This window comes from Mercenaria mercenaria, chromosome 3, assembly GCF_021730395.1.
Source record: "Mercenaria mercenaria strain notata chromosome 3, MADL_Memer_1, whole genome shotgun sequence".
NCBI classification, from domain to species: Eukaryota; Metazoa; Mollusca; class Bivalvia; order Venerida; family Veneridae; genus Mercenaria; species Mercenaria mercenaria.
This window is the reverse complement of record NC_069363.1, coordinates 19,668,241-19,680,306: the sequence shown is the minus strand read 5'-3', so window position 1 is coordinate 19,680,306 and position 12,066 is coordinate 19,668,241. Positions and strand designations below refer to the sequence as shown.

The 12,066-nt window shown below is 36.7% G+C and overlaps 1 protein-coding gene across 2 annotated transcripts in view; it reads right to left on the bottom strand.

Moving 5' to 3' along the window:
* The window catches only part of LOC123525328 (mitochondrial enolase superfamily member 1-like), a 33,456-nt gene extending 24,493 nt beyond the window's left edge, over window positions 1–8,963 (bottom strand). Inside the window, exons 1-3 of one of the 2 annotated variants that reach the window (XM_053537954.1) lie at window positions 8,805–8,963; window positions 8,354–8,476; window positions 6,791–6,893 (exon numbers count right to left, since the gene is read on the bottom strand). In XM_053537954.1, the coding sequence (XP_053393929.1) occupies window positions 6,791–6,893; window positions 8,354–8,440 (190 nt within the window). In that variant the 5' untranslated portion in view covers window positions 8,441–8,476; window positions 8,805–8,963. The remainder of the gene's footprint in view (window positions 1–6,790; window positions 6,894–8,353; window positions 8,477–8,804) is intronic. The other variant, XM_053537955.1, reaches the window with a different exon arrangement.
* Window positions 8,964–12,066: the final 3,103 nt, after the last annotated feature.

Genomic DNA, 12,066 nt, shown 5'->3' with positions numbered 1-12,066 from the left:
TATCATCAAGATAAAAATTCTGACTAATTTTCATGAAGATCCATTGAAAAATATGGCCTCTAGAGAGGTCACAAGGTTTTTCTATTATTTGACATAATGACCTAGTTTTTGAAGGCATGTGACCCAGCTTTGTATTTGACCTAGATATCATCAAGGTGAACATTTTGACCAATTTTCATGAAGATCTCATGAAAAATATGGCCTCCAGAGAGGTCACAAGGTTTTTCTATTTTTAGACCTACTGACCTAGCTTTTGACCGCACGTTACCCAGTTTCGAACTTGGCCTAGATATCATCAAGGTGAACATTCTCACCAATTTTCATGAAGATCCATTGAAAAATATGGCCTCTAGAGAGGTCAAAAGGTTTTTCTATGTTTAGACCTAGTGACCTAGTTTTTAAACGCAGTTGACCCGGTTTCAAACTTGACCTAGATATCACCAAGATAAACAATCAGACCAAATTTCATACATATTCCATGAAAAATATGGTCTCTAGAGAGGTCACAAGGTTTTTCTATTATTTGACCTACTGACCTAGTTTTTGACCATATGTGACCAAGTTTCAAACTTGACCTAGATATCATCAAGATGAAAATTCGACCAATTTTCATGCAGGTCCCATGAAAAATATGGCCTCTACAGAGGTCACAAGGCTTTTCTATTATTTGACCTACTGACCTAATTTTTGACTGCACGTGACCCAGTTTCGAACTTGATCTAGATATCATCAAGATGAACATTCTCACAAATTTTCATGCAGTTCCCATGAAAGATATGACCTCTAGAGAGGTCACAAGGTTTTTCTATTATTTGACCTAATGACCTAGTTTTGGACCGCACGTGACCCAGTTTCAAACTTGACCTAGATATCATCAAGATGAACATTTTGACCAATTTTCATGAAGATCCATTGAAAAATATGGCCTCTAGGGAGGTCACAAGGTTTTTCTATTTTTAGACCTACTGACCTAGTTTTGGACCGCACATGAACCAGTTTCGAACTTAACCTAGATATCATCAAGATGAACATTCTGACCAATTTTCATGCAGATCCCATGAAAAATATGGCCTCTACAGAGGTCACAAGGTTTTTCTATTATTTGACCTACTGACCTAGTTTTGGATTGGACGTGACCCAGTTTCAAACTTGACCTAGATATTATCAAGATGAACATTCTGACCAATTTTCATGCAGATCACATGAAAAATATGACCTCTAGAGAGGTCACAAGGATTTTCTATTATTTGATCTACTGACCTAGTTTTTGATTGCAGTTGACCCAGTTTCAAATTTGAACTAGATATCTTCAAGATGAACATTCTGACCAATTTTCATGCAGATCCCATGAAAAATACGGCCTCTACAGAGGTCACAAGGTTTTTCTATTATATGACCTACTGACCTAGTTTTGGACCAGACGTGACCCAGTTTCGAACTTAACCTAGATATCATCAAGATAAACATTCTGACCAATTTTCATTCAGATCCCATGAAAAATATGACCTCTAGAGAGGTCACAAGGATTTTCTATTATTTGACCTACTGACTTAGTTTTTGACCGCAGTTGACCAAGTTTCGAACTTGGCCTAGATATCATCAAGGTGAACATTCTCACCAATTTTGATGAAGATCCATTGAAAAATATGGCCTCTAGAGAGGTCATAAGGATTTTCTATTATTTGACCTACTGACCTAGTTTTTGACCACATGCGACCCAGTTTCGAACTTGACCTAGATATCATCAAGATGAACATTCTCACCAACTTTCATAAAGATCCCACGAAAAATGTGACCTCTAGAGTGGTCACAAGCAAAAGTTCACGCACGCACGGACAACGGACGACGGATGCTGCGAGATCACAAAAGCTCACCTTGTCACTATGTGACAGGTGAGCTAAAAATAGGGGGTGGAGCCAGCCAAAAAATTAGAGGTGTGCAAGTTTATATCATGATAAAGACTTATGCAAGTTTTCAACCATTTATATTAAATACTTTTTGAGCTAGGTGCGTCACAAGATGAAAATGTACATTTTTGACTATTTCAGGGGCCATAACTCTAACAAGAGGACCATGATGGTCCTGAATCGCTCACCTATCCCCACATGACCCAGTATGATGTTGTTATTTCTATTATTTGACACAGTGACCTAGTTTTTGAGCACAGGTGACCTAGATATCATCCAGATAAAAAATTCCGACCAATTTTCATGAAGATCCATTGAAAAATATGACTTCTAGAGAGGTCACAAGGTTTTTCTATTATTTGACCTAATGACATAGTTTTTGAAGGCACGTGACCCACTTTTGAACTTGACCTAGATATCATCAAGGTGAACATTCTCACCAATTTTCATGAAGATCTCATGAAAACTATGGCCTCTAGAGAGGTCACAAGGTTTTTCTATTTTTAGACCTACTGACCTAGTTTTTGACCGCACATGACCCAGTTTCGAATCTGACCTAGATATCATCAAGGTGAACATCCTCACTAATTTTCATGAAGATCCATTGAAATATATGGCTTCTAGGGAGGTCACAAGGTTTTTCTATTTTTAGACCTACTGACCTAGTTTTTGACCGCACCTGACCCAGTTTTGAATCTGACCTAGATATCATCAAGTTGAACACTCTCACCAATTTTCATGAAGACCCATTGAGAAATATGGCCTCTAGAGAGGTCACAAGGTTTTTCTATTTTTAGATCTACTGACCTAGTTTTTGACTGCACGTGACCCAGTTTCGAACTTGACCTAGATATCATCAAGATGAACATTCTAATTAATTTTCATGAAGATCTCTTGAATAATATGGCCTCTAGAGAGGTCACAAGGTTTTTCTATTTTTAGACCTTCTGACCTAGTTATTAACCGCACGTGACCCAGTTTCAAACTTGACCTAGATATCATCAAGGTGAACAAGCTGACTAATTTTCATAAAGATCCCATGAAAAATATGGCCTCTAGAGAGGTCACAAGGTTTTTCTGTTTTTAGACCTTCTGACCTAGTTATTAACCGCACGTAACCCAGTTTCAAACTTGACCTAGATATCATCAAGGTGAACAATCTGACTAATTTTCATAAAGATCCCATGAAAAATATGGCCTCTAGAGAGGTCACAAGGTTTTTCTATTTTTAGACCTACTGACCTAGATTTTGACCGCACGTGACCCAGTTTCAAACTTGACCTAGATATCATCAAGGTGAACATTCTCACCAATTTTCATGATGATCCATTGAGAAATATGGCCTCTAGAGAGGTCACAAGGTTTTTCTATTTTTAGACCTACTGACCTAGTTTTTTACCCCATATGACCCAGTTTCGAACTTGACCTAGATATCATCAAGATGAACATTCTGACCAACTTTCATAAAGATCCCATGAACAATGTGACCTCTAGAGTGGTCACAAGCAAAAGTTTATGCACGGACGGACGGACGCACGCACGGACGGACGACGGACACCACGCGATCACAAAAGCTCACCTTGTCACTTTGTGACAGGTGAGCTAAAAATCGGGGGCAGACCCAAATGAAAAATAGGAGATGCACAAGTTCATATCATGATTAAGACTCATGCAAGGTTTCATGAATCTACATCAAATACTTTTTGAGCTAGGCATGTCACAAGGTGAAAATGTGCAATTTTGACTATTTCAGGGGCCATTACTCTGAAAACAGGGGGCGGAGCCAGATGAAAAATAGGAGGTGCGCAAGTCATATCATGATTAAGACTGTTGCAAGGTTTCAAGAATCTATTTCAAATACTTTTTGAGCTAGGCATGTCACAAGATGAAAATGTGCATTTTTGACTATTTCAGGGACCATAACTCTGAAAATAGGGGGCGGACCCAGATAAACAATTGGAGGTGCGCAAGTTCATATCATGATTAAGACTCATGCAATGTTTCATGAATCTATATCAAATACTTTTTGAGCTAGGCGTGTCACAAGGTAAAAATGTGCATTTTTGACTATTTCAGGGGCCATTACTCTGAAAATAGGGGGTGGAGCCAGACGAAAAATAGGAGGTGCGCAAGTTCTTATCATGATAAAGACTCATGCAAGGTTTCATCAATTTATATCAAATACTTCACGAGCTAGGCGCGTCACGAACTTCGGACGGACGGACGGATGGACGCGCGGACAAGACCAAATCTATATGTCCCTACTACTCATAGGGGGGATCACAAAAACATACCTGATTGCTACACTTGGAAATATTTATTAGGGACTTAATGCAAAAAGCCAAAAATCATTCTAACACAAAGGGGTTACAGACAGACAGACAGACAAAGTGGCACATGGGGGGGGGGGGGGGGGGGGGTGGAGATGGGGAACATCAGGAGACTTTTTGCTGAGGACATGCATTTCTACTTACTAGTATCATAAAGATGCCCTGGCAGAGAGAACTTACATATGTCCTGCATAGTCACAATAACCACTGTCTAAAGTGACTTTGGAAAAAAATTCACTTACCTTTATTATGCTGTTATTGTGTTTACTATTTAAAGCATCATGCCATCTGCAACAACTAAATTATAACCATACCCTTACCTTCTACACAGTTGGTGTTATAACACTGAGTACCATATAGCGGGTTAATTCTGTGGGTTTTTATTTCTGCTAAATCTGCGGGCCGAGGCTGTCGCGCAGAAATAAATTCCGCACATTTAAACTATCAGCAGAATATTTTACTTTGATATTTCGCTTAATATAATGACCCGTTATCTTTAGTTCACGAGTTTTTTTGTCTGCTGTCAAGTTATTCACACCGTATCGATTGTGGTTGATTGCTTTTGTTATTGTATCAATCTATTGTCCACGAATGAATGGGTACCGTTTCGGGTGTGTAATCTTTACAAGTGTATATCACAAAACACTAGGTTTATGAAACGTTAAACAAACTAATTAATGTGTGTTGTTACTGAATGGACTGTGAACAGACTATGTACTAGATTTTGCATTTGTTTATATTTGTAAATAAATTGTAAATTTTTCTACCAGCAGCTTTACATTTTATGAAAATGTCTTTCAAAATAAATTGCCGGTACTAGACCTACAGTTTTTATTTTTAACTCTGAATTTTGATCATGCAATCTAATTTTAACATAAATCAGCTGCGCCAACTTCACTGTCCTAGATTCCGACCTAGATAATGCCACCAAGACATAACTGACGAGAACGATATGTATTTGAGTCGTTAATTATGATGTAGTAAATGAGGTAGCTATTGCTCATGCACAGAATTTACTTCCGGTTTATGCAAACCGCAAAAATTAAATCCTGCTTTTCTCGAAGGTCGCAAAAATTAAAAACGCAGAAAAAAACTAGGCCCATTTTAGGACAAAACCGCAGAATTTTTTGCCCATAGAATTAACCCCCTCTATGGTATGTCAAAGTGAAATCTAACATGGAAAGGTCAGCAACATCAACGGCAAACTACTGAAAAGACGCTGTTTCAGTTATTTGCAAAAAGTTAACAATCCTTCCATGCAAAAACAGGGCCTTTGCAGAATATACTTTTTACCTTTGCCAAATATTTGCCATAACCTTTGCAGAACATTGCAGCACATGATTGCTGAATATATTCCGCAGACGATTTAGAAATGGAACGAAACGTGCAATTTGTTCGGGCAAAGCTTTTGCAAATATACACAACGCACACAGAATGCAAATACTTCGCAAACAATTTACAGTTCGCAGCTGAAACTTTGGCAAATAAATCGCAAAGTGATAGCAAAGTTATCGCAAAGTGATAGCAAAGTAATCGCAAAGTGATAGCAAAGTATTTGCAACTTGCATGCAAATGATATGCAAAGTATTCGCAAATACGTAACAAACAGCATAAAATGAATTTCTGAGGTTAAAAGAAAAGAATTTTTTAATATCTGAAAAACAGGTGTAAATTCACAAAACCATTAAAATTTTGCAGTTTAAATAAATATAAAAGTCAATCTTTTCCCATGATCATTCAGTAACAATAACTAACATCATGTAATAATGTAATTTTTAACAATTGCTTGAGTAAAAAAGTGTTTTAATAACTATCATTGATTAACACTACCTTTCTACATGCTGCAATATCCTCTAGTTTCTTGGAAGTATTATTGCTTAACAACATGGTATTGCATTTCCTTTATTCAACAAATTTTATATCCAGAAAAATAATTAGATATTATATAAATAATCTGTTTAATACAAGTTTGCATCACCAAAATATTCTACTAACTGATGTGTAAACATTTCCTCAAATATTTTTCAAAAAATCCTCCCATTTGAATCAGACCAATCAGAAAACAAAAAGGTTAATTACTTCCTGTACCTAGAGCCCTACCAGGAAAGCAAATTCATCTAGTTAACTTTTGCAAATGCTTTGCTCAAAGTGTTTATTTGCAATACCTTTGCGAAGTAAATGAGCTAAGTGTTTATTTGCAGATGCTTTGCTGTCTGCTAATTTAATAAAGTATTTTTTTTGCAAAACCTTTGCAGTCTGTAATTTATCTAAGTGTTTATTTGCAAACCCTTTGCTTCAGTGTGATACGTTTTGCAGACTGTTTGCGAAAGTCTGATGCAAATACTTTGCAATCACTTGGAATATAGTTTCTGAGAAAACAAACATTTAAAATATATTCTGCAAATACATGACAAAGGGTTAAATGTGTATGGGAATTAATTAAATAGCTTAGTAGGACAGATTTAAGTTTATCTCTGTACTTGTAGTAGTAAATTGTTCATCCAGACAGTTTCTAATGAAACTCTTCGAAGATAAACTGAGAATTTTTCTTACCAATCTCACTGCCTTTTCCTACTGTAAATGTCGAGCCATGTCCTTGTAAAGTGGAATCTGTTTCTAGGATAGCATAGGGGCAGGAATAATCTGGGGCAGAATGCTGTAAGCACAATGGGAGAACAGTTTTAAATACAGGTAGAAAAATAACAAGATCTGAGTACTGCAAGCAACATGCACAAATATGAGGCTAGATTCTGCCATTTCACAAAAATATTAAAATTCTTAAAAATTTGTGTATTCTACAACAGCAAATGACTTTTTATGATAATACATCTATGAACAGATTATTGGCATAAACATTACTCAACAAAAACCCGGTTTACCATTTTCCATGTCATTTTGTGATGTCAAATCATAAGGTAATATAATTGATCTAAATATTTCCTTTCTATAAAGGGCATAATCAAGATTCCTAATAATAAGAAAAAAGCAATGACCTGGACTCTAACATATAAAAGTCCAAGTTTTCCAAAAGATATGCAAACCAAATGCATACAAATGCAAAATAGAATCTTTATCTTCAGTAACAGTGACCTTGAACTGCAGCTGACTAGACAAGCAGTCCTAATTTCCCAATAATTACCTGTGCAACTACACACTCCGTTATAATTTTAGAAACAATGACCTTGACCCTGAACACTAGCCACAAAGTAATTCTAACCATCCTATCAGTATTGAGCAACCACATGTCCACTGAAATATCTGTACTGTTACTGAACTTAACCAGAACTGGAACTTCCACAGACAATCTATATCTTTATTGTTCTATAAAGCACATACACAGCCAGTTTTACTGAATGAACTACACTGTCACTCAAGTTGCTGTCACAGATTAAGGTAACCATGGCACTGGCTTTGACTATTAGACAGCCTAAAAGACAGCCTATCCAAGCTTCCCATTCAGTCTTGAGTACCAGCACCTTTTTATTGAGCAAAAATGGAAAGTCATTTCTTATTAAACAGTAACCTTGACTTTGATGAAAGAGAACCAGACAGGAAACTCTCTTCAAATTTGATAGAACCACATGTCATTTTTCACTGATATACCTGTAAAGTTATTGAGCAGAAATGGACCTTCTGTTTTAGCAGCAGCCATCTTCAACTATTTCTTTATATCTTGTATACCTACATACCAAGCAGTCAATTATGTGAATTTTAGTTAAAGTCAGTTGTTGACCAAATTTTTAAAGCAATCACAATCTATTTTCAGTAACACTGGCCTTGACTTAAAAAGTTATCTCAAATTTCCTTAAAACATTATGCACCAAGATCTACATACCAAATTTCACTGTAAACAACTTTAAAAATGGAAATACAGTTGTCGATGACCTTGATAAAGAAGAAACTTTCCTCCTAATGTTGAATATGTACATCTAAACATTACATGAAATAGTCATAATGCAGAAATGGAAATACTATTGTAACAGTGAAATTGACCTTCCTTTCTACATTGTGTATCATTTCCAGTAATGACCTTTCAGAACAGGGCCCAGATCTTTTTAATACCACAAGTTTACGCTTTACCTGATAAGAAAAATATTGTCACTAAACAGAACATACCATTGCATCGGAACCATCCTTCTCTAACGATGTCGGGAACCGGATGTCCTTTACATCCATAGCTGTAATCTTTGTTGGCTTTGCCATAACTGGTGTCCTTTATGTATCTCAGGTCTTAGATTCCTTATACATAAGCATACTTGTTAGCAATGTACATAATTAATACCTGCTTAGATATACAACAATTAAAATAAAACTGCATGAAGTAGTATTTATGTTGACTAAAACTGAGAATATTTTACACGTATTCAGGCAATTGTGCTAGTAAGATGGAATACTTTTCCTTACTTTAATTTTCTTGTAATTCAATTATAAGTAAATTAAGGTAAAAGTAAATGGTTCAAAGCATTTTAGAAGACATCATTGATTTTTTCTTGAGGCTGTTTAAACACCAGCAGCTGACATACAACAATCAATCCTATTGTTATATTTAGCATATACATGTACTCACCAAAAGTTAGGGTCTATCCACATAGAGACAACAATGTGCCAACATATCCTATGTATGGACTTATCTCTGTCAGCTGTCTGGTCACATGACCTCTGACTGAACTCCTATGATTTATTCAGTTATGCTTACTCTTGAACACCTCTGCTAATGAACCTTATCTATGTACAGGCATTTAGTGTTCCATATCAATTTATACTTCTATATATAAAACATCTTAAATATACCAACTTTTGACTTTACAGGAAATTTATTAGACCATAACTGATGTAGTAACATGATACACATAAATGTGTGCGCTTACACCTTTTCCTAAACATGCATAAAATGCAATAAGAAGGACATCGGACATTATGCTAGGGATTTTGCCCTAAGTTCAACGCTATTTCTTGACTTCTGTAGCTGATAGTTTTGTATAACAGCTTCAAATACTGATAAATAAGTTATATTCCTATCAAACTGTCACAAAAATAGTTTTATTTTATATTCGTTTTCTTGAAATTCGAACAGTTTGTAACTAAGGGTCATATTTTTGAAAAATTTTAAATGTGTATTTTTAGTTAAAATAAGCATTGGTATTTAAGGTATGTCTACTATGGAATATTTTAACACAATGAATAAACTGATACCATGCAGATTATCAGTTTTATTGACTTTTTTAAAATAAACGAAACGGAAAAAAATAAAAGTGGAACAAACATTTGGTCCCTAACTGTACTTCATTTTTTTCACCGGATGCCCATGATAACACTGTGCATTGATCATACCCTACTGTTTGTTTTCTATACATCTATTGCTATACTGTATTTATACACATGTACAATACTGACCGGGCATTATGTGGAGGATTATTATTGAATACATGCAGTGGTGAAAGCTGGCCATACATAGGCGTAGTTGGCCTTTTTCAGCTGAAACGGAGGGTGCAGGAGACTGCCTATTCCACTGTGGTTCAGGGATGCCTTACTTTTAGCATTTTTATCAGTGGAACTTCACTGCTATATCAACATTTATATAGATATTCTTGGGGTTCTGTGTTATTTCTTTGAGGTCCTTACTAGTATTTCGGTTGGCTTCGAAATAAGTTTCAGATGTGTGAGCGAATTGATGTTAATTCTGGGGGTGTCAGTGTTAGTTATGGGCGAGTCAGTATTAGTTCTATGGGTGTCAGTGTAAGTTCTGGAAGCAATTAGGTTAGTTAATGAGATGGTGTCTGGTGTAGTTCTGTAAGGTATAGGATGCTGGATCGAATAAAAGCAAATGCTGCTCTTAAAATGCATTCTAGGTTCGCTTCAACTGTGTCCTACGAAAGGTAAAAAAATTGCACCTAAGTGGCATTATTCCCATAGAAGTTCGTCTGTATTTCTTTGTCATGTTTACGTTGAAGACACATATGTAATATGTCGAAGCCACTTGCTTGGTTCTTGACTTATGACAGATACAGTTGTCTCAGTCCTGATGACACTCAATCGACGGACTTAGACTGTCAAGAGGTAACAGATCTGATTGAAAAATTACATCTACATCTACATCTTTCACCCAACCGTCGATTTCCGACTATCACTGGGCGGCGCTGTCAGAGAAACAGTTGTTAAAGAACTGATATGTTACAATGTTAAAAGAATAAAAGCTAAAAAAGACAGTATGCTACAGTTAAAATGGGACAGAGGCAACAGAATTACATACTGACCACCGCCAGCCTCTCTCTAAAGATACTGAGACTGGGGCTAGATTTAACATAAGTTGGTAGGGAGTTCCAGAGTCGGATGGTCCTAGGGAAGTAGGAGTTAGAAAAGTACTGAGTGCGAGACATGGGGGTTAAGTAATTTAGGTTTCTAGTTGGGAAAAAGATGAGATTGGTCGACTGCAACTGTCTGGGTCCTTATTTTATAAAACATTACTAATGAATTGTGTAACCTTCTATATTGGATGTATTCCATTCTAAGGTTTTCAGCATTTGTGTAACACTACTGGTGTAACTGTATTTATACATGACGTACCTAGCAGCTGACCTTTGGACATTTTCGACTTTGTAGTGAGGGTTTTTTGCCAAGGATGCCAGAAACCCCTTGAACAGTTACTCAAGTTGAGGGCGGACATAGTGTTATAGGCAAACAATTTTGACCTTTTTATTATCAGTTTTGACATTTCGTTGTATGAAGCAAAAAGTGGAAGTTGCTTTGGAAGTGATATTGTCAATGTGTTTTGGACCAGTTTAGATCTTTGGAAATGGTTATGCCTAAGTATTACTGCCTCCAAGTTTTTAACTCTATGTTGTGAAGTTTGTAGAGGTAGACTACAGGATTTTCTTTCTAAAAAATTCAAGACTTCACACTTGTCCAGGTTGAACTCCATGGCCATGTCTTCTCCCAGGTTTCTAAGCTAAAGAGGTCTTGTTGCAGAGATATACTATCTGAAATGGGTTGATGGTAAGGTATATTATGGTGTCATCTGCAAACATTCTTGCGTACATTTGAAAGGAATCTGGTAAGTCATGAATATACCAGGGAAAAGACATGGCCCAAGAACAGACCCTAGGAACTCCAGACAGGGACAGGAAGTTCACTGGAAAAATGACCATCAACAGCAACTTTCTGGGAGCGGTTGGACCCGGAAAGATTTGACCCATTTGGTAATTTGTGGGGTGACACCAAGGGTTTGTAGTTATAAATTAGTCTAATGTGATCCACCTTGCCAAAAGCCTTGGAGAAATTTCCATGACAATAAAATCTGTTTTTTGACCCTGTTCAGTGTTATTGTAAAGTTCCTGAGTGAAATTAATGAGCTGATCTCACAACTGTGACCTGATCAAAGCCATGCTGGAACTGGCTAAGTAGCTTATGCTTGTCAAATAGGTCATTAGATGGAAAAAACAATGTGTCAAGGAGTTAGGAAGCAATGCAAGTTAGGGGCATTGGCGATAGTTACTAGGTTTAGACTTGGGACCTTTTTTAAATACGGGGGCTATGGTGGGTTTTTTTTCCCAAACACTGGGTACTAGGCCAGATTCGAGAGACAACCTGTAAAATATGGCAAGTATAGGAGCAATTTCATGGTGGGAGTTCTTTTAGGATGGTGGGGATAATTCATCAGGTCCTGAGGCTTTATGTGGGGATAGGCCATAGAGCAGTTTTTCCACACCTTTAGTGGGACCTGGATCTTATTCATCATGGAACGGGGGTGAGAGGACGTTGGAACATATTTTGCTTCAGACTAAGGGGCTGGGAGGGGAAAAGACAGATTCAAATTGTTTGTTTAAGATAGT